General features: G+C 43.3%; 1 protein-coding gene across 2 annotated transcripts in view; it reads right to left on the reverse strand.

The window, feature by feature from the left end:
* The window catches only part of SMURF1 (SMAD specific E3 ubiquitin protein ligase 1), a 50,965-nt gene extending 30,106 nt beyond the window's left edge, over positions 1-20,859 (reverse strand). For both annotated transcript variants that reach the window (XM_035132191.2, XM_035132190.2), the window contains exon 1: positions 20,533-20,859. In XM_035132191.2, coding sequence (XP_034988082.1) covers positions 20,533-20,587 — 55 coding nt within the window. In that variant the 5' untranslated portion in view covers positions 20,588-20,859. The remainder of the gene's footprint in view (positions 1-20,532) is intronic.
* Positions 20,860-24,098: the final 3,239 nt, after the last annotated feature.

Genomic DNA, 24,098 nt, shown 5'->3' on the forward strand with positions numbered 1-24,098 from the left:
CTTCTGCCACCAGAGCTTGCCTAAAATGACAAACAGCAAAACTAGCAAACTGCAGAGAGCCAAATTGTGGGCAGGGAAGCATTTAGCATGCACAAACCATTATATGTACTTTAAATAAATGAGGCTACTGCCATCATCTCTTACTTTGCTCTCAGCTGGTCAGAAACCAAAGCTTTTGCCCTAGTTATCAGAACATATTCAAGTACAGTGGACGCTCGGGTTGCGAACGTGATCCGTGCAGGATGCACGTTCGCAACCCGCAGCGTTCACAACCCACATAATGTACACACGCGGGTTGTGATTTGGTGCTTCTGCGCATGCACGTGCATGTGCACCGAACCCAGAAGTAACCCATTCCAGTACTTCTGGGATTGGCACGGAGCGCAACCCAAAAGGACATAACCCGCAGCAGACATAACATGAGGTATGACTGTACCACAAAACTGCCTTTTAAAGCAAAATCTGGGGTCTTCTCTTAGTTTTACAGAATATAGTATTTTTGGAAGAAATGGCAAGGCACACAAATATTAGTCTGGATACTTCCAGGTTCTAGTGTGGTACTGCACAATAATAATTGTACAGTGGAACCTCGTGTTACGATACGTACCGTCCCCCTTGTGAATGCTGTGGGTTACAAGCTCAACTAACCCGGATGTAGATGCTCCTGATTGTGACCTTTGCTCCAGGATGCGAGCAGAAGCAGCAGGAGCCGCCACTATTGAAACCATGTCTGACGTTACGACCAGTTTTGGGTTGAGAACGGATCTCCGGAACGAATTAAATTCGTAACAAGAGGTACCACTGTACTGTCAATTATTTTGTTCAGATTCTCTCAACAACTGACCAAGAGTTAGTCAATTTTATTTAGTAGTTTTATGAATTTACTTTCATATACCGTTAATTTCAAGGTGATTTACAAGCATACAACAAAAACAAAATAGTTTTAAATGGGATATAAACCCAAGTCACAAATTTACACTTCCACCTCCTACCCACCCCCATACAGTTAGAAAAGCTTGTTGAAACATAAATTTTTCCAACTTTTTCCAGGAACTACAAATAGTGGCTTCCTGTTGCATTTCAACAGGGATGCCATTCCCTAATCACACTGAAAGCCCTGATCCAATTTGCTGTGGAGAAGGTCTCTGATATTCTATGAACCTGAAGGGGAGAGTCGCTTGAAGAACACAAATGAGAGATTGGGACTGAATCTGTCTTGGTCGCTTCTGCTCAATCTCGGGTCTGCAACCCCACTGCAATCAGCCATAATCAGCTTCATGTAAGAATGTCTGCAGCTACACTCCCATGACCCTCTCAAGTAGCTTTCATGCCTGCTTTTGCCAAAGTTTGTGCTCCTTTTCGCTCTCCTCATATGGACAGGTAGGTAGCCGTGTTGGTCTGGATCGAAGTAAAATAAAATAAAAAAAAATTCCTTCAGTAGCACCTTAAAGACCAACTAAGTTTTTATTTTGGTATGAGCTTTCGTGTGCATGCACACTTCTTCAGATACCTGAGTATCTTCTTCAGGTATCTGAAGAAGTGTGCATGCACACGAAAGCTCATACCAAAATAAAAACTTAGTTGGTCTTTAAGGTGCTACTGAAGGAATTTTTTTTTTATTTTATTTTACTCATATGGACAATCTTCCATTTTCAAAAAGAGGCCTTCTTGCCTATAACGGCTTCTTTGACTCTGCTCCTTAACCATGCTGGCATTCTCTTGGCTCTGGTAGTACCTTCCCTGATATAGTGGTTTTCAAATTGTTCTGAGGTTGCTCAACAGCTTAAAGGATTTTTCAACAAGACTAATAATGGATTCTCTGCAATGCCTTCCCCAATAATCTTCTCTGCAATGCCTTCCCCAACACTAAAGTGCAGCCACAGGAGCACATTCTGGGGCAGCAGTCTGTTCAGAACCAGACTCACCTTTAACACAAACATGCATCTGTGGACCCATTTGTCTGGCGATAGTGATGCTGTTGCGGCACAAATTAGGGTGACCACACCTGACCCACCAGTTGAAGGTAAAGATTCATGTACTGTCTACTCAGCATAAAGTGCTGATGGAACACCATGGGAAATGACTGTGTGTCATAGAACACACACAAGAAATCTCTGCAATGCATAGTGCATCTCAATTAGAAAGGGAAGTTTATACTGATAGCTGAATGCAACAGAGGGAAGTGGCTGCCTGGAGCTATGGGGAGCTATGGGGAGTAGAAGAAGACCCAAGCCAAAACAGGCGGCCTCCAAAAATGACTTTAAAATGTTTAAAAGAAGTAACGGCCACTACAGCCACTATGCATAGAAGCTTTTATAAAATGGGAGAACACTTCTTCCTTTTTCACCATCCAAGCAAATAAGTAGAGCAGTTGTGTGATCCAACACATGTTGTGGATTTATTTGCTCATTTGCATTGCTGAGGCAATAAAAGATAAAAGGCGCTATTTTTTTAAATAAATAAAAGCTGGAAGGTCTTTTGGAAGAATAGGAAGAGAGAATTTTTGGAAAGGACAATTAAGAGTTTTGTTCTGAGTTTTGTATATTATTAAGAGACAGAATAAAGAATTAAAATGTATAATTGCTGTGCGGAATGCAGTGGAAGTGCTCTAGGAATTATTATAATTTAGTGTCTAAAATTTTTGATGAAATTTTCCTTATTTCTTTTCTTTTCTCTTTTTTCTTATTAGGTTTGGTTTGCCAATCTTTTTTCTTTTTCTTTTTGGTATTTCTGTGTCCTTTCTTTTTATTTTTGTTCTTATTTTTTTCTTTCTTTCCTTTTTTATATTCTCCTTCAAAAAGTCTAATAATTTAATTTATTTATGTGCATTTGGAATAGAATTGATGTATCCGTAACGAATAATGAAATGCACAATGTAATATTCTTGTTTTTTTTAAATCTTAATGTATTTTCTTTTCTGTAATTCTTGTGATTCATCATTTAATAAATAAATAAATAAAAATTAAAAAAATAAGAGTTTGTTCTGGAACTGGAGTGGCACAGCCATCACCAAGAAGATTATTAAATCAATGAGAGGAAATTATCAGAATTTGTAGCACTTCATGACACAGGAAATCTAGTAAACAGACTTAAATATTTTTTTAACAGTGAGCACATAAGGGTAATTATATTTGTCCCACTGCTTTAGAAGTAAACAGCAATGAGAGGAGAGAAGGAAGAGCTTTTCTAGACGATGTCAATATTCCTGGGTTTACGCTTGCCAGCCACTCACCACCCCCACCCCAGTTCTTAAAGTTTACAGAAAATATAAAGCCGTGGGTGGAATATTTCAAGATGCAAATTAAATCCTATTCTCTTCATTAATTTTGTTGATAGATTCATACATTTCTGAATATTTCTCTTGCAGCATCTTCCATATTGGTGAAACTGCACTGGCTTTCTCAAGTTACTAGTACAGTCAAACCTTGGTTGTCAAACAGAATCCATTCCAGAAGACCATTCGACCTCCGAAACGTTTGACAACCGAGGCGCGGCTACCAACTGGTTGCAAGAGCTTCTTGCACTCAAGCGGAAGCTGCGTCGGATGTTCAGGTTCCGAAAAATGTTCAAAAACTGGAGCATTTACTTCCAGTTTTCAGCATTTGGGAGCCAAAACGTTCAAAAATGGAGACATTCCCCTTCTGCAGCAGCCTTAAGGCCAGCTAAATACCTCCTCAATAGTACATCCTACATACACACTTATGTCCAAGTTTGATAAATATTTTTTCAATAACTACTGTTTAAAGATTGCATGTGAAAGTAACACTATTTCCACAAAATAGATCCTTAAAGCATTCTATCTGAGAATTCAATAGCAGCATCATATGCTTCTCTAAAGACTCAGCTATACAGCTGCAAATAAAACGTTTTAAGTGTATTTTAGGTGCAATATACAATGTGACACTAGATAGCGATATTTGAAAGTTGCCACAGCATTAGATGTGCTTACCATGCTTCATTTATATTTACTAGGTGGAAGTTTGATAGTGGAAAATTTGGAAGTTAACAATAAATTACTTCAAGAAAAAATTAATATATGGGAAACTCAAAACAGAAAAATCACCTATTGTTACTTTCAAAAGAGAAAACTAAGGAATATACTGAAAAGATTAGAGGTTTTTTTTGTTGCACTTCCTCATTACATTCCAAGAAATGTTTATTTTTAGTTTTCCATAAGTCTCTTGCTCCTTAATCTCAGTTGAAGCTATCTCAGTACATCAAAACTTCCTTTAATGGCTTTCAAATCTGCATAACATACAATTCCCCAAACTCAGGGATCATCAGTGACCTATTTAGGAGGAAAAATCTTTTCTGGCAGTGCTACACACAACAAAATGCTATATTCCCAAAGCTATTTCTGTGTTCTGAGTCAAAAATCTGTACAGTAGCACTGTACAGCTCAAAGAGGTGGTCACAAACACAGACCACTGCTTAAATACCAAGTACAATGAATACAACTGAGCAACTTCTCCAAAACAGAGAAAACCTGGAGACTGAAGCAGCATGCCATATGCTGCATTAAGTCCCATGGCACACTGCCCCAAGATCAAGCTTTAGCAGAAATCTGATAAACAGTCACTTCTCAGCCACATGATTATGTATGATATATATGCACTCTGAATGCCCTAGCATCATTGTTGCAACAACAGCAACTATTACAGCCATGAACACATATGACTGTCTATACAACATTCCACTACAGGTAAAATACTCATATGTTCGCAACACAGGATTTTTTTTTAACAGCTCCCCTTCTCCAAATAAAACAAGAACCAGCAGTTGCTGCATAAAATTATTTCATCCTAACTGCATTTCCCATCAGCTCACTTGCAAACCAATGTCAATATTTTGCCACAAAATCCACCCTGTAGAGTAGGTCAAGATCTTTATTTTCTGCCTTTTTTGCTGCAAGAAATTAATACAAAACCACAATGATATGACTAGGGCTGGGAGATATAACAATATATCACCCAAAACTGGTTTGAAGTCAATATTGTGCTATCGGTTTCATAATTTTTGACCTGGCAATATATTGTGAATCATGATGTGTGTGCTATGCAAAAATTGCAATGTGGGAAAACCAGTGAAATCAGCCAATGCCTCTACATAGCTCCATCCTTATTTCAGAAATTGTCATATATCAGCATAGGTAAAGGGGACACGGGTGGCGCTGCGATCTAAACCACTGAGCCTCTTGGGCTTGCCAGCCGGAAGATCAGCGGTTCAAATCCACTCGATGGGGTGAACTCCCATTGCTCTGTCCCAGCTTCTGCCAACCTAGCAGTTTGAAAGCACATCAGTAGATTCCTGTGTATAAGACTACTTTTTAACCCAGGAAAATCTTCTCAAAAGTCGGGGATCGTCTTATACGCCGGGTCGTATTTCTTATACAGTGAGTATATCCCAAACTCTATATTTTAACTGGAAAAGTTGGGGGTCGTATTATACGCCAGTCGTCTTATACGCCGGAATATACGGTAGGTACCGCTGTGGCGGGAAGGGAAACAGTGTTTCCGTGCACTCTGGCATTCATCACAGTCCTCTCTGTGCCAGTTGCGATTCAGTCATATTGGCCACATGACCCGGAAAGCCGCCTGTGGACAAACACCAGCTCCCTTGGCCTGAAAAGCGAGATGAGGCCTGCACTTAAGCGTCCAGGGGTCCTTTACCTTTACCTATAGGTATATTACAGTGTTTAGATGGTGATATATCACGATGTTGAAAACCAGATGTTGCCCAGCCCTAGATATGACCTTAAAGGTAAAGGTAAAGGGACCCCTGACCATTAGGTCCAGTCGTGACCGACTCTGGGGTTGCGCACTCATCTCGCATTATTGACCGAGGGAGCCGACGTATAGCTTCCAGGTCATGTGGCCAGCATGACAAAGCCGCTTCTGGCAAACCAGAGCAGCACATGGAAACACCGTTTACCTTCCCGCTGGAGCGGTTCCTATTTATCTACTTGCATTTTGATGTGCTTTCGAACTGCTAGGTTGGCAGGAGCTGGGACCAAGCAATGGGAGCTCACCCCGTCACAGGGATTCGAACCGCCGACTTTCTGATCAGCAAGCCCTAGGCTCAGTGGTTTAGCCCACAGCGCCACCTGGGTCTTACTGTCTATGTAATGCCAGATAGTTGCTAGGCTGTAGCCCAAAGGCAGTTTGTCACATTATACCTAGATTTGGTTTCTTCAAGGACAGCAGTCTTTCTGCTACATCTTTACCTCTCCAACTATCAACCTACCGGTAAGTCCTAAACCTAAGCCGTTGAGAGTATCCTGCTAACTTAAAAGATGGTGCTTTTCTTTCTCACTACCCCCATGCCCCTCATCAGTGGGACTAGAATAAATGTTTCACTTTCAAATTCCAAACAGCCAGGGGGGGGGGATAGCCAACAGATACACATGAGTCCCTGAGTACAGTCTGAAGTTACACAAGGCTGAAGCTAAAAAGATGTCTAGTAAGTTGTTTGTGCCTAAATGGATGGTGCCTGGGAGCCACATGTATGCTATATGGGGATCTGCAACAGAATAAAAGCCAGGATACAAAGGTGAATAAATAGGAAAACCTACAACAGTCTTAAATTCAGGTTGCTTCCCTCGCAGCGAGGGAACCGCCAGAAGGCCCTCGGCCCTGGACCTCACGTCCAGAATGATGGGGGTGAAGATGCTCCTTAATATTTTGTTGGAAGCCGCTCAGAGTGGCTGGGGACACCCAGCCAGATGGGCGGGATATTATTATTATTATGCCCTATACCCATAGATCTCAGGGTGATTCACAATGTAAGATCACAATATAAAAAACAGAAAATACATAATAAAAACAAAAACGACGACAACCCAATAAAGTAGCAAAACCTCTAAGTGGTTTCATGAGATGCTTGGATGACCAGGTCTACAGGGTCCTGTACCGTCCCATCCCGTCCCGTCCCGTCCCCCCCCACTGGGTACCATTCCTGTTTGATCGTTGTCCCTTAACAGTGCCTGATTGAACTGCCTATACATTTTAAAAAACCAAAAACCTACACCTTGAAATAAGGGCAGAAATTGTTGTGGTCCCATTTGATTATGTATTAGACATTTTTATGCCCTAATCTATTGTCCCTTTTAATGAAAGGAAGCTATCTTTAGAGTGCAATGAAGTTAGACAGCAAAGAAATGCATCAGAAATACAAGCTGAACCCCGACTTCTAAAGTGCACTCCTCCTGGGCTTCCTCAGAGCACTACTGGGAGGATTTTCCCTGTGGAAGTTTATTTCACATGCAGCTAGGGATATACTTGTTAATTATTCACTTTCTTCAACTGCCTGAGAGCAACCCCTTTGTTATTCAATAAACCATGTTAAGAGTTTGGGGAAAGATCCATGGAATCATTTTTTAAGATCAAGCTGCTTTAAATGCTTGCATAACATAAAGAAACCAACTCCAAGTATGGAGAATTGTGTCCTTCCTCCCACGAGCACGCATAACAGAGATTCCTTGCTGAATTTCACCTGCCAAAAATGTTTTTGCATGTCTAACGCTTCCAGCTTACTGAAAGCTGTAATTCAATGCAAGGCTGCACAACCACCCATACAGGCCAATGAAATTAAGGATTGGCATGCACTGCCCAAGGTCACAGACAAAATCTGGGACAGAGTTGAAATCTGATTGCTTCCCAAGTCCTAGTTCTACACTATTACCACATGATTAACTTTGGTCAGCATTTTAATCCTGACACCAACATCTTTAGTAACAAGCACTTTCTACTATATGAAAAATAAAAAAATTCCTTCAGTAGCACCTTAAAGACCAACTAAGTTTATATTTTGGTATGAGCTTTCGTGTGCATGCACACTTCTTCAGATACACTAGGATACACTACGCTTCTTCAGATACACTACGCTAGTGTATCTGAAGAAGTGTGCATGCACACGAAAGCTCATACCAAAATATAAACTTAGTTGGTCTTTAAGGTGCTACTGAAGGAATTTTTTTATTTTGCTTCGACTCAGACCAACACGGCTACCTACCTGTAACTAGTACTATATGAAAATTACTGAAGTGAAAATGCATTCTAAGGTGTACACATTGAGTAATCTATATCTATGCAGCTCAAGAAAACCTTCCAATTTTCCCCTTATATCAATTTCGGATATACTTCATATCAGATTCCACAAACTGCAGCAGCTGGGCTAATAGCTTCATTTAGCTGTCCAATATGTCCCTATGGTCATAAATGGTTTTATCAATACAATCTGTAACAGGGTTATCCCGCCCATTCAAAAGATATTCTATAAGTTATATGCTAGAACAAACAGAATATTTCTGTCTTTAAACAATTGTTCTTTCCAGTCTGCATTTCAACTATATTTTACAACTTTACACCTAAAGAGACACTATACCAAGGAGTTTTGAATCTCAGACAAAATCAACTACACAGATTATAAGGTAGCCGAGTTAACAGCACACACTATTATGAAAGAGGGCTTTTATTCAAACTAAAGCTGTGTCAGTCTATGTGTTGCACTTTTGTTCCTCAAATATGACAGCATTATTTCAACAGCCAAGTTAATGACTTCAAATTTGAATTAATACTCTGTTTACACAGGCCTACACTGACAGACACCAGGGCTGACTGACAAAACACACAGACATATATATACATATATGCATGCAGATTATCCAAGCTCTAGTATAAGAAAGCATACAAAAGTGTTGGACTGTGTTTGGAACATTTGCAGTGGAAAATATTTTTGGCTACTACCCTAGTTAGTTATCCACTAGGATTATAGTCTACCAATATTCACTTGCTGGTTCTGAACTATTTGATCTATAATATTTGTGCCCATTCTTCTTGCTCACAACCAAACTGAAGATTTAGTACACTCAGGCATAACACAATAGCACTGATAAAATCCCAAGCTTTATCTTGTATCATCATGAAATGCTAAAATATTTAACGCCTTCTTCGCTCATTTATTATGAGACTTGACAATTCCCTGGCTTGGAGCAGGTTGTCACTTTACTCACGGAGACAACTGCAAGAGGCCATTTAAGGCTATTAGGCTACATTCTAGAATGAAACCTGGAAAGGCTATACAGTAATCATTTTAGGAGGGAAAAGCAATGGGTAACTGTACTAAGTTCTATATAATAAGGGTGTCTCTGGACTTAAGACTCTTACAACAAAAAATAATACAGCCGTACCTTGGTTGATAAACGCCTCGCGACTCGAACATTTTGGCTCCCAAACACTGCAAACCCAGAAGTGAGTGTTCCGGTTTACGAACATTCTTTGGAATCCGAACATCCAACACGGCTTCCAACATTGGCTTCCTGCAGCCAATTGGAATCCGCACCTTGGTTCCCGAACGTTTGGAAGTCAAACAGACTCCAAATATGAAGAAGGGCATGTAGAAGCTGCAGGACCAACACCCCTTGCCCCTCTAGACGGAGGAGGTGGCACTGACATCCTCTGGCTCCAAGGACTTCACTATAGAAGACCCGTGACGACTTGTGCCTCAACTTCTATATCACAGTTGGAAAATACGGGAGGAGACTGGACCCCTTTACATCAAGCAGCAACTTGCAACAAGGGGGTTGCTAACCAGCATGCTGCACGTGCTGTTCTCACTATACAAGGGCTCAGTTTCAGCCTGTTCCTTGCTGCAGCAACCTCAGAGTTCTGTGTTTCCCAGAGTACAGCCTGAACCTCACCTTTTCTTACATTTCAGTCAAGCATTGCCGCACCACAGAGCAGGACAAGCAGAAGAGTAATTCTCTATGGTTGTTGTTGTTTAGTCGTTTAGTCGTGTCCGACTCTTCGTGGCCCCATGGACCAGAGCACGCCAGGCACTCCTGTCTTGCACTGCCTCCCGCAGTTTGGTCAAACTCATGTTCATAGCTTCGAGAACACTGTCCAACCATCTCATCCTCTGTCGTCCCCTTCTCCTAGTGCCCTCCATCTTTCCCAACATCAGGGTCTTTTCCAGGGAGTCTTCTCTTCTCCTGAGGTGGCCAAAGTATTGGAGCCTCAGCTTCAGGATCTGTCCTTCCAGTGAGCACTCAGGGCTGATTTCCTTCAGAATGGATAGGTTTGATCTCTATGGTTAATCTCCATTAAATATATAAACATGATGGCTTGACAAGAGAAACAAACAAACAAAAATCTTTTGTTGACTGCAAAAGCTCAACAACCCAAGAGACTGAGAAGAGACGCATTTGATACTATCTTAAGAATGCCTCTGCTAAAGTGGGTAGGTAATAATAATTTTGTTTAGTCATTAGCCATAACAGAACAAAAAGCAGGAAAAAACATTCTTAATTGAGCAACAATTTTAAGTCTTAAATTCCTGGCCATTTATGCTAACTAGTGTACTGTATGTCTCACTGAGCTCAGTAAATGCACTTAGGACTGCAATATTTTTTTTTCAAATTAAGTAGTTCAGCTTTCCATCAACCATCTTTTGCATCAGTTTTCATCCAAATTGATAGTCATTGTTACCAGCTTCAGAACAATCCAAAATCTCCTTCAAACAGTGAATTAGGATTCTGGCTTGTTCTGAAGCTGATTAACTATAGTTTACTGGCTCTGATGACATAGGAAATTGGTTAAATGCCTTCCTAGTTTTACTGCTCACGCTGTATCAGACATTGTATCAGACTAGACATGTAGCCACCTTGCACAACTACTGGGAAGACCAGGTAGAATTCATTTAAGTTTTACTGTCACAGATGTCTAGGCAAGATTGGTCTCCAACACCTGCAATAAATCAGAGTTGTGCATATATGCATCTTCCTAACCATAATAAAGCATATACATTTTTGCTGTAATATGTGGGTTGAAGACAAAATTATAAATAAAGCCTAGGTGCAACATAAATTTCCTTAAATATTTCAGTCACAAATTGTTATGAATCGGGGGTATTATTATAGCACACTGAACAGATGGCTATTTGTGATGATCACCAAGCACTACCTAGGCACATACAGTTTATGCTTTTTCACAGATCTTCCTGGACTCCATCCTTTCATGAACATGTATGAAAGACCAGAAGCACATTCTCATTTTGACAGCTAAAAAGCCACTGGCATCACTTGAACCTATCTAGAACTGGAGAAAGGGACAAACAGCTCATGGCCTCAGATGATGGTGCATATTCCCATGTACCATCAAAAGACTCGACTAGACCCTTTGGTAGAGCCCATACATATCTGTCTCATGGGCGTCCCAATTTCTGGACTGAGAAACTATCTCTCTTAAAACTTTGCAAATCACTCTTGAGTAGATACTTTCATTGACCACTGTGTAAGTCAGTAAGATGCAAACATTAATAAATACTGCTAATATATGCCCTTCCTCCATTAACTTAACTGTTAAAAGAAAAAAAAGTATACATACTAATCAGTCTGCTAAAGTTAATCTCTATCTTGGCTAATGTAAGAACTATCATATTTTTCTTTACTTCTGCTCTTTATCTTTCAAAGGATGAATCCATGAAAACTGCTGAGATTTGCATTTTCAGAGGGAGAATGGGCACTGCTTATTTGTCATTGGGCTTTGGGGCAATTTGGGATAAGCTAGATTGCAAACGTACACACACTCATTTGGGAATAAGTCCCACTGAATGCACTGGGACTTACCTCCAAATAGACATGTACGTACTGCATTGTCAGTCATTCTGCAAAGAGCTTCCTGAATTACCATATTAAGGACTATCAGACAGGTTTCCCACTTGTTGTCAAAGCTTTTCAGCCCAAAGTCCATATTCCTCCAAGGGAAACTTTCTGGGAGACAAATGCCAGTGGTAGGCAAGGCCAGAGAAGAAAGTGGGCAGAGCCATAGATGAAACTCTTACCTAACCTGCAGTCATTCAAAAGTTTGTACACACACACCCTTCTTCACCCAGGCAAGCAAGGCATTATCCTGCATTCCAGTCAGGCAAAAACACTCAGGGAAGGCATGGAGGAGGGCTGGTGAAGGATAGGGCCTTGGGACAGAGTCCCAGGGAGCTACATTTGGCCCCCAGGTCTGAGGTTCCCTACCTGTGTCTTATAATACTTTTCACCAGTCATTTCTCCCCCTATCCCAACATTTTGCTCTGAGTTCTTTGAAACTCAAAAGGTAGTTCATTTAATAAAACAAATTACACCATTCCTGTATACAGGTGTTCTAGTGTACATGGGTGCTGGCATCTCTCTGCTAGTCTATCTATACACTAGACAATTTCCCCTTAAATAATTCCACTTATTGCAGGAGTATCACCATTTCTCTTTGTCACTTAATAAAGGTTTTACTTCTATTTGATATTATCTAATTTGAATGACATCTTTACCAGAGAATACATAAACATAAGCAACAACACACTAGTCATGAGAATTCACAGATCAGGTTCTACAATAATATAGTCTTAGAAGATCATTCATCATGGCATTTTGCAGCAAATTTGACACCAAGAATAATGAAAGATTATCACATCAAAGTTACATGAACCTTCATAGCTTTAGTACAACAAGATCTCCATCTGAACCGCAAGACAACAGCCAGCAAAAGGTATTTCTAGTTCATGGCACAAGATGCTACAGCCACGCCTGATCCAGAGAGAATTCCTTTCAGCTGCAACCGAGGTGAACACAGCTGTTACCACCACACCCTTTGTGTATTATTTCAGTATCTGTAACAATAATGGATTTGTTTATGCACAGTTGGGATCCAACATGGTTATTTTTATGTGCAGTGGGTTCTGAACAATAGATTCCCATGTCTTATCACAAACTATACTTTCAAAAGTGGTTTCCTATGTGATCTGTGGAAAGAGGCTGCTGTTTGAGAAACACAAACCCTTAGTTAATGCCCCATCAGAACACATGAACTTGTGTCATAGCATTTTGGATCCCAACCAGTATCTTACAAAACGGAAAGCTTTCTCTTAATGCTACTCAGTCAGCTATGAATCAAACAGCCTGAAAGATTTGTGTCTGCTACACTTGCTTTGCCCTTGACATAAGCCAACATAAGTTCTGGCCTCTAACGCGATTAAACATTACTGGGCAAAGGTAACACAGAACTATTCTACTCTAGAGTTTAACAGATTCTCAAACAAAGTCACTAACCATCTGATCCAGGTATTACTCCTGTATTACTCCTATCGGTATTCTCTTATACAGAGAACACAAATACAGCATGTGGTATTTAAAACATTTCCTTATTAGTTCCGCATGTGGGAAATTACTTTCTTCCTTGTTTCCATATAATACTATCAAGTTTTTTGTTATTCAAAGCTAAGATACATCATTTCTTTGGAGACAAAGTTAATGAACATACTAGATAGCATTTATAAATTACTGTATATACTGTAATGATTTGTTTTTAAACATTTCAACACATAAAAGTAGTACACTTCCACATTTCCTATCAAAGGAATAAAGTAGCATTTAAGGCAATTAGTTACATTACTAAAGAGACCTCCATCCAAATACTAATAAGATACAGTACACAGCAAGGCTGTGCCCTCTTACCCAGACCAGTCAGTAAGCCACCTGAGGGGAGGGAACGGACTTCTGCAAATTTAAGCAGAGCTATTTCCACTGTGATATGTAATTAAGAAATAAAATGATTTGCTGAAGTCAAAACTTATCGGTTCAGAATGTTTTTCAGTTTTAGCAAAATACACTAACTATAGTGTGCCTACACATACTTAACAAAAAGGTGAAAAACAAATATATCTCCCAGACCTAACTATTTCCTTGTACCACCTTATTGTAATGACCTTGTCCAAACATCAATGATACTGATTTCTTGCTACTTTGTATTAGAATGATCTGTTATGTTTACTGTTTGTATGTTAATAAAAAACAAGTACTGTATATTTTTAAAAGAAACAAATTTATTATGCATGTAACCTGTTAGATAAGATGAAAAGCCTGTTGTCACTGTTTTGTTACTGAAAAAGATACATGAAGTTGTCTGGGCCAATCAATGTCAGTGTCATTGATCAGTGAATTAACTTTGCAGCATTGGCTTCACTCATCCAAAGTAAACAGGGGGTAGTACACAGGCCACAGCCCTTTTTAAAATAAAAAAGCTGCCCTTGATTACCTTTTTAAAAAAAGGATAAGAGCTATTTTTTGCACAAGAAAAGCAGACAATTCCGAAAAGCAGACAATTCCTACAAGTTCAAACATACTAGGAAGGAATTGCATGTTTGTTTTTGTTTGTTTGCTTGGATAATTAATAAATACTTCAGATGCTTCTAGTTATCCAAACCCCCCACCCTCTCTCTCAATACAGGTTATAATGTTTGAGAAACACAGCCTTAATCTCCAATCTAGTTATTTTTATTCCTCCTTTCCATTCTGCTTACTTAGGGCAGATCTACATAGTTTACCCTTCATGACTCTATCTTCTCATGTCAACACAGTATGCATTACTGAAAGGAACACAAACACACACACATACACCCTAATAATGCCTAAATCTTATTTACTGAAAGAGAAAATTTGTAAGCGGGAGGAAAGATATATAAGCCAATGATTTCTTGGCATGCATAATAGGAACAAAAAATACAGGGTGGCAAGGAAAGAATCACATTTAATTTGCTATGTGATATTTCAATCTCTGTATCTTCATCATAAAAAGTATATCTGCACATTGCTTTAGTTTAATGCATATCCAGATGGTTCATCTCCAGATAAGCTATGAAATTAGTCATAGGGGCAATACTAGATCACAGATCACAGAATTCCACAGAAGATATCAACCATGAGTATCTGAATAAATGTTGGAAATTTGCTTGTACTGTAATCAAAAGGGAGCAACAGCTATTTTAAACGATTCTGCAGCATGCTAAACACTTAAGTTGTAGCATATTATACCATGACAATGTTTTGTTTTGTTTTATAAAAGTTTAAAGTGTTGGATTTGCTTTACCAAGACTGAGAAGCCTGAAGGTCTCAATAAATTATTGCTGCTGTGTTTAAACAAGCCATAGAATTCTATTAAGCACAGTCTCTCCAATCACGTCTGCATAATTATGGTGACAGAGAAGACTACCACTGAATGCAAAGACACAAGTATCAGCACACAACTGGTTGCATAAACAACTTAAGCACCTTTGAAAAGGAAAGTGTCCTTGATCTCAATGAGCAAAACCCTACGTGAAAGGCTGTGCTTGTAAAGATTCATTCATTAACATACTTCTACAAGGAAATGCTTTGAAAATATTTTAAATTCCAGGCGTCAACCCCACTGTAGTCATATTAATTTATAAGCAACTAGTTGGGCCCTTAAGTGGAATTAGGAGCAGCAATAGCTCAGGTAGAGTATATGCTTTGCATGAAGATCCCAAGTTCAGACACTGGCACCTCCAGTTGAAGAGGGGTGGGGAATGATTTTCAGTCCAAGGGTCACATTCTCTTATGGGGAACCTTCACAGGACCACATGTCAGTGGTATCCAAGGCTGAAGACAAAAGTGGGTGAAAGCAATGGATAAAAATGTGCCTCTTTCCTCTGGACAAGCAACATCACAGTTCTAGGATACACTCTAGCCTGGCAAAAGCACCTGAGGAGTGCAGAGCAGGGCTTATGGGGGATGAGGCCTGGAGAGGGGACCTGACTCAGGAAGAATGCTGAGGGCCAGAAAGCCAAAGGATCTGAGATTCTTCATGCCTTGGCTAAAGGGGTTTCCTGTGGTGGAAAGACTCCTTCTTACCTACCCTGCCAGGCTGTGAGACACAGTTCCTTGCATTCTGGCTGAGATCTTAGAAAGCCATGGCTTGTTAAAATATGTAGTACTCAGTAAGTAATGTTTTGGCAACGTCAATTTTTCATGTGAGTCATATCACCAATCTCAACCAGAGCAAAGCACATGTAAATGCTCATATTGTGACCCTTCACTCTTGCTTTCCCTTGCTAGATTCACTTCGACTGTAAGCTCCTTATGGCACAACCCTCTCTGCTACGTGAGTCTGCATACAGTACCCAATATTTATAATACCCAAAATACTATTTTAAAAAAAACTTCAGCTTCATTATTTGTGTACATCGTGGGCAAGATCCAATTGTTGCAGCCCAGTAGCACAAATAGCCATTCTGCTACTTAGAACCCCATTCGTAACACAGTACAAGTTAAATTCAATGGGTAGCCTGGGCCAGTAGAAGTGATGCAGAAGTGATGAAACATATACTTTTTTGCCCTGTTCTGCTACTTTTGCAACAATGCCAATTGTCTCACTTCATACACTAACATTACATTGGCTCTCACCCAAATTGTTTTGTATAATCAAAACTATAATTTGACTTCAGAATGCAATCCTAAACACGATATCTAAGAGACTGTACAGCAGAAAAAAGCCATATAACAGCAGGACAGGAAGTAGAGAAATGCAAAAGGATACATGAGAACATAATGACTTCTACATATTTTGAAAGTTTTAATCATTTTTTTCTCCCTTCGGGGCAGCAATTTGCATTTTCAATATGGTTTTACTTTTGAAAAAGAATGTGTTAAAAGATTATTAGATAACTGAGTCACAATCATTATCTGAACTGTAAAAATGAATAAAAATGTTAACATGTAGTAACATGTAGAAAGCAAAACAGGCAAAAAATACAATAAATCACTGCCAGATACTGAACAATTTTCTTCAAAATGTACACTGGCGTTACCGTTGCCGCTGCCACTGCTGCCGCCACGAAGGGAGAGAGGTAGGATGATACCGGGAGGGCCAGGGAGGCCACAAGGAACCACACCCCGAGCCTACCTCCCCGGCTAGCGCAAAGAGAGCAGGCTGGTGTCCAGGGGAGAACCATGCACCAGAGACCACTCCGGAAAAAACAAACGCAGTGCGGGGCCTCCCCTACTTTGTTGTTGTTGTTGTTGTTAAAATGTACATTGGTAAATGGGAAGATTAATGTTCTGACGGAAGTGGATTCTCTATTAGGCAGAACACGCAAATAAGGAGAAGCTGATTTCTGAACTACATTTGGCAAGACTCTCTAGGATGCTGGGCTTGGAGGGAAGCAATTCCCCACAGGAACAATCTATCAAGGCCGTTGCCAGTCATCTTTTGATAGGCTCAGTAGACACTCTCTTGGGGAATTTTAAGTTTTGTTGGAAATGGGAGGGAGGTGACAGACAGGAAGTTGAACACTGTCTGGATTCCAATGGCTAGTTCACGCATTTCACATATGTGTATTAGCTCCCCCTGGCCCCTGCCAATCACGGAGGGGGAGGAGGGAGTCGGAGCAGCCCGATTTCGGGCTGATCCTGGCTCCCCCTGGCCCCTGCCGATCGCAGAGGGGGAGGAGGGAGTCGGAGCAGCCCGATTTCGGGCTGATCCTGGCTCCCCCTGGCCCCTGCCGATCGCAGAGGGGGAGGAGGGAGTCGGAGCAGCCCGATTTCGGGCTGATCCTGGCTCCCCCTGGCCCCTGCCGATCGCAGAGGGGGAGGAGGGAGTCGGAGCAGCCCGTTTTCGGGCTGATCCTGGCTCCCCCTGGCCCCTGCCGATCGATCGCAGCCCGATTTCGGGCTGATCCTGGCGCCCCCTCGCCCCTCCGCGATCGCCGGGGCAGGAGGAGGGAAAGCTGGCAAGGGAGAAGGGAGCTTTCCTTGCCCCGCTGTGGCCCCCCCCCCTGATTTTCATCCTGGCTACGCCCCTGCATAAGTGACATATTGTTAATATCACATTTTAACAGAAATTGTTAATACATGTTTAATTTGGTGTTTACAATAAAAATATTGGTACCATACTTGGATTTTCAAAATACTCTACTCTTTATTGTTACACTCCTTAACATATTGCCTATCCTTAACATATACTTTAAGACTTCAAAGCACATACATTTCAGGAATCCTTGAGTGTCAACCAGGTGCAAAAAATGGCACCCAGACTTTTTGAGGTGCTCGCAAATGGAGAAACTTTAGGCGCGAAATAAATTATTATTATTATTATTATTTATTTGCACCCCGGCCATCCAGCTGGGTTTCCCCAGCCACTCTGGGCGGCTTCCAACAAAGATTAAAATACATTAAAATGTCACACATTAAAAACTTCCCTAAACAGGGATGACTTCAGATGTTTTCTAAATGTCAGGTAGTTGTTTATCTCTTTGACATCTGATGGGAGAGCATTCCACAGGCCGGGAGCCACTACCGAGAAGGCCCTCTGCCTGGTTCCCTGTGGCTGCTTATCGCAGTGAGGGAACTGCCAGAATGCCCTCAGAGCTGAACCTCAGTGTCAAGGCAGAACAATGGGGATGGAGACACTCCTTCTGGTATACTGGACCGAGCTATTTAGGGCTTTAAAGGTCAGTATCAACACTTTGAATTGTGCTCCGAAACATACTGGGAGCCAATGTAAGTCTTTCAGGACCAATGTTACATGGTCTCGGCGGCCACTCCCAGTCACCAGTCTAGCTGCTGCATTCTGGATTAGTTGTCGTTTTCGGGTCACCTTCAAAGGTAGCCCCATGTAGAGCGCATTGCAGTAGTCCAAGCGGGAGATAACTAGAGCATCCACCAATCTGGCAAGACAGTCCACAGGCAGGTAGGGTCTCAGCCTGCGTACCAGATGGAGACAGCTGCCCTGGATAAAGAACTGACCTGCGCCTCCATGGGCAGCTGTGAGTCCAAAATGACTCCCAGGCTGCGCACCTGGTCCTTCAGGGGCACAGTTACCCCATTCAGGACCAGGGAGTCCTCCACACGAGCCCACCCCCTGTCCCCCAAGAACAGTACTGGTGCCTGGCAACCTGCTAATTTTGAACCCTGTTGCCTCCTCATGGTGAGAAGCAGCTCTCAGTAGAAAAACCCAAAGCTGCAATCCCTTGCAAATACAGCTTGCAAATTCACATTAAGAATCACTTTAGCTATTTCAACCAACATACTGTAATTCTTGATGTGCCCATCCCAACAAGTCTTTAATGAAACACAACCTTCCCTTCAGGCCCCCCAAAAGTATGGCTGGCCGAATCCAATTTTCAAAAGGAGACTCTCTTTGGTGTCTGCACATAATAGCTGGGTACAAACTGATTCTGTCAGACATTAAGAAAACAGAAGCATTCTGAAATAAGGAACTGCAGCTACATCCAACACTGCTATGCAGTGTGCTGATGTATGAGTTGCCCTTTCAAAAGAGGAATGGCTTCCAAAGCACTCCATTTCTACAGAATCCCAAGAAAAAAGCATCTACACCTTATTGACTCAACAGAAACCAAAACAAGTCTACCTGCTTCCTACAAACTGCAAGAGGTTTAGGCTAGAATTCTGCCTTTCCCCCTAAGAGTCATCCTGTAAAGCTCCAACTGGAAAACCATGAAGGGATGAAGTGGAGAAGAGGGAAGGAAGTACAATAATGCAACCCCAGCTTAGTTGAGCTTCCTTGCAGGGCTGGAATGCCCATCTGTACTGCACTGTCCCGTATCCTGTACTCACAGTGGGCAAGCAGACACTGTGCATAACAGCACTCTTCCCCCACTTGTCATTCCCAGCAAGGGCCATTCAGCATCCATACCCAAATTGGAGGTGGGGGGGAGAGGAATGGAGAAGAATCAAGAGTCCCCCTGTGTGCACATACCTTTTCTTCTTCCCAACAGGAAATTAGGGGCGATGGGGGAGAAACAAGAGAAGGACGGAGCAATACCTAACCTACTTCCTATTTATTATAAGGAGTTTGTTCTTTGTCGCTTGTCGAGTCTGTTTTGTTGCTGTAAGCCGCCTTGTGTACAGTAGAGGGGAGGTATACAAATTAAAAGGGAATTGAAATGAAAAATGAAAAAGATACCTGGGGGGGGGGGGAGAGAGAGAATGGCCATCACTGCCATGTGAACATTCAATCCAAAACTATTTTCCCATGACATATTGGATCCCATTAGTGTATTTAAGCTTCTTCTCTCTCTCTTTTTGCCATGGGCTATGACTCTTCTCAATCCTAAATTTGAGAGAGGGTATTGAGGTGTGACGGGGTGAGCTCCCGTTGCTTGGTCCCAGCTCCTGCCAACCTAGCAGTTCGAAAGCATGTCAAAATGCAAGTAGATAAATAGGAACCGCTACAGCGGGAAGGTAAACGGCGTTTCCATGTGCTGATCTGGTTTGCCAGAAGCGGCTTTGTCATGCTGGCCACATGACCTGGAAGCTATACGCCGGCTCCCTCGACCAATAATGCGAGATGAGCGCGCAACCCCAGAGTCGGTCACGACTGGACCTAATGGTCAGGGGTCCCTTTACCTTTACCTTTATGACTCTTCTCAATCCTAAATTTGAGAGAGGGTATTGAGGTGGTGGGAGAGCAGCCCTGACCTGCCACAAAAGGCTGCTGCTCTTAAGACTTTGCGGGGAGAGAAAGACCCCGAGGGGGTTCCCCGCTCTTCGGCCTTCTTCCTCTGGCCTCGCATTGCAGGTCCCTGCCGGGCACCGCGGAGAGGAGAGAGAAGCGAGGGCCGGGGGCTGACCCGCAGCGGGGCGGGACGGCGGCGGCGCCCTCCCTCGGCGTCTCCGAGGCCGGAGGAGGAGGACGAGGATGCCCCCGCCCGCCCGCCGACTTCCCTCCTTACCTGTGAGGCGAACTTTGATGCTGGATCCGGCCCTCCGGGTCCCCGCGTTCGACATGGCTCCCCTCAGGCGGGCGCCGGGCCCACCGGCCCAAAGGCGAGAGGCCGGGTCAGCCGACGGACGCCGCCGCCATCGCTGCCCTCCTCTCGCCCTCGCGGCTCTCGCCTGCGGCCTCCCTTCCGTGGTTCTCCTCAGGCGGCAGCAGCGGCGGCGCCGCCTCACCGAGCTCGACGCCCGCCTGCCCCCCCTCCGTCGGACGCGAACGGCGACTGCGCTAGCTCGCGCCGCCTCAGAGCAGGGGCTGAGGCTCAGGCTGAGGCGGCGGTGGCGGCGGCTGCGCGCAGGCGCGCGCGCGCTCCCAAGCCCCGGCCCCCCTCCCTAGCCGCTTCTTTTGGCGCGCCTGCGCACACGCACACGCGCTGGGCCGGCCTGCGTGCCTGATCCCAGGCCAACGAGCTCGCGGCTCCTTTTCCCGTCGTGCGTCCGAAGGGAGACAGACGCCGCGCCGTCTGGCGTGACGTGCGCGATGGTTCGCCTCCCGCGGCCATCTTGGGGAGGTCTTGGGCGTCCAGGTTCGGGCAGCGGAATGCCACGCTTCGAACAGATATTTATTCTTACTATGTCGTCGTCGTCGTTGTTGTTAGTTACCTATCTATTCCACCATTGCCCCAAGCAGCTCAGGGTGCCGCACACGGTTCCACCTTGCGAGGTAGGCTAGGCTGAGAGATAGTGACTGGCCCAAGGTCTCCCAGGGAGGTTGATAGTTAAGTCAGAATTGGAACCCTGAGCTCTCCGACGGCTGAGTCCAGCACTCTAACCACTGCGCCACCACAGGCTCTCAGTACAGACCCAGAGGAAGCAGGAGGACGTTGCAGCAGCTCCCATATCTGCATTGGAAGCTTGTGTGTGTGCCTCCGTGCCCCCCCCCAGGCGCCCTTTTTTAATTGCACGTTTGCAATGATTTGTGCTCATTCTGTTATTGGGGCAGTCATACCTGATCCCACTTTCAGCACTTGTTTGCACCTGCATTTATTTTTAATTTTTTTGAGAGGTCATAGTGTTTCATTTCCAGCCATCACACATCATGCAACTTTCTGCTGGAATCCCACAAGTTTTTATGCCACAACCATTCCCCTTTATTTTACTCACGTTCTGGTACAGTCCCTTTGGACAGCAATTAGTTGGATAGCAGAACAAACGAACTCGCTAAACCCATCACTACATATTGCAGAACAACACCCACACCAGTCTGGAGGGGCCCTTTGTAGTTGTGTCGTTGCTAAAGACTTACAAAGCACCTAAAATGTTGTAAGTTATGTATGTATGACATTGCATGCCCATAGGCTTGCAATCTAAAAGACACCATATAAAAGGAAAATGGGTTGGGGAGGGAAGAGGGGGAAACAAACATTGTCTTTCACTGTTCGGCAGAAGGGACCAGGCAGACCTCCCCCATATCATCATGTTCTGCCTGGGCGGCAAAGAATGGGCAGCTCGCCCCCATGGCCCAGGGTCACCTGGCAGAGGGAGACTGTGCATCTCTTCAGCTCCTGGGCTTTAAAGTCTTGTAAATGGCCCTCTGAGGGCAGCATGGCCTGAAAAAGTGGGATAAATGAATATTAAAATATATGCAGGGCAGGGCAAGACACAAGTCGGCACCCTGAGGGAAGGCAGAGCTCTGAAGTTGCTGCAGCAACGAACAAGCTCAAACTGAGCCCGCAAGTCAGGGTTGGAGAACTTTTGTGGCTCCATTGGTCAGATCTTTGTGGAGATAAAAACGTAAGAGCCTGCTGGATCAGCTAGGCCAGCATCCTGTTTTTACGTTAGCCTGTGGAAAGTCCCCAAGCAGGATCTGAACACAAGATACCTCTTCTCCGCTCCTGCAGTTTCCAGCAACTGGTATTTGGAAGCATTGCTGTCTCTTGACTGTGGAGGCAGAGCAGAGCCATCCTGGCTAGGAGCCATGGAAAGCTCACTCCACGAATGACAATAATTATTATTATTATTATTATTATTTATTATTTATACCCCGCCCATCTGGCCGGGTTCCCCCAGCCACTCTGGGCGGCTTCCAACAAAACACTAAAATACAGAAATCCATCAAACATTAAAAGCTTCCCTAAACAGGGCTGCCTTGAGATGCCTTCTAAAGGTCTGGTAATTGTTGTTCTCTTTGACCTCTAGTGGGAGGGCACTCCACAGGGTGGGTGCCACTACCGAGAAGGCCCTCTGCCTGGTTCCCTGTAACTTGGCTTCTCGTAGCGAGGGAACTGCCAGAAGGCCCTCGGCGCTGGACCTCAGTGTCCGGGCAGAACGATGGGGGTGGAGACGCTCCTTCAGGTATACTGGACCGAGGCCATTTAGGGCTTTAAAGGTCAACACCAACACTTTGAATTGTGCTCAGAAACGTACTGGGAGCCAATGTAGGTCTTTCAGGACCGGTGTCATGTGGTCTCGGCGGCTGCTCCCAGTCACCAGTCTAGCTGCCACATTCTGGGTTAGTTGTAGTTTCCGGGTCACCTTCAAAGGTAGCCCCACATAGAGCGCATTGCAGTAGTCCAAGCGAGAGATAACTATCCCTGCCTCCTGTGGGAGGGAGTTCCACAGTTTGCGCTGCATGAAGAAGGACTTCGTTTTGCCAGTCCTGAAACTTCCAACATTCAGCTTCATTGGATGTTAATGAGTCTGGAGAGAGGGAGAAAAACTTGTCTCCATCCACTTTCTTCATAGCATGTATAACTTTAAAAACTTCTTTCTACTCTCAGAGTAGCACCTTAAAGACCAACTAAGTTTTTATTTTATTTATCTCTTTAAGGTGCTACTGAAGGAATTTTTTTATTTTGCTTCGACTCAGACCAACACGGCTACCTACCTGTAACTTTAAAAACTTCTATCTGACTCACCATTTCTCTAAACTAAAAAGGCCCCAACGCTGCAACCTTTCCTCATATGGGAGTGAGTTCACCTCCCGTGGTGTTTTGCCAACACCTGCATCCCCTCGATCACTCAGCCTGCTTCTTGTCATCATTTGACATGACATCCTGTGATTTCTAAGTGGGCAGCCACCTGTCCAAATCCTTTGCGAAATAAAGCAGAGAAATAATTCTTGGCTCATTCCTCTTCCCATTTGCCACTGGCATAGGTTTACGCCACAAGCAATTGGGGAGGGGGACGGCAAAAGGGAGAAATAATTCTTCTCTTCTTTCCCTACCCCCTGCTATTGCCACTGCTAGAGGACTGTCTTCGTTCTCCATTGAAACGGCTCGGCTTCCTTTATCATAAACCTGCACTTTGGGATATTCCGCCCTCTTCCCTGCCCCCTTTTCCAAACCGTGAAAAGAACTGAAGCGCAGCCATATGCTCTGGCACGCTGAGCAACTTAACTACAAAGGCTTTGAAACAAAACTGCAAAATGTGTATACCATTAGGAAAACAAAATGCAGAAAATGAAAACATAAACAAACAAAATATGCCCCCAAAAAGGAAGAAAACAAAACCCTGGGAAAACTGTATTCGCTCGTTTCAAGGTGTCTTTCCCGGAAATGCCACCAGCTCCATGCACAGGGCC

Source organism: Zootoca vivipara, chromosome 14 (genome assembly GCF_963506605.1).
Source record: "Zootoca vivipara chromosome 14, rZooViv1.1, whole genome shotgun sequence".
In the NCBI taxonomy this organism is placed as follows: domain Eukaryota; kingdom Metazoa; phylum Chordata; class Lepidosauria; order Squamata; family Lacertidae; genus Zootoca; species Zootoca vivipara.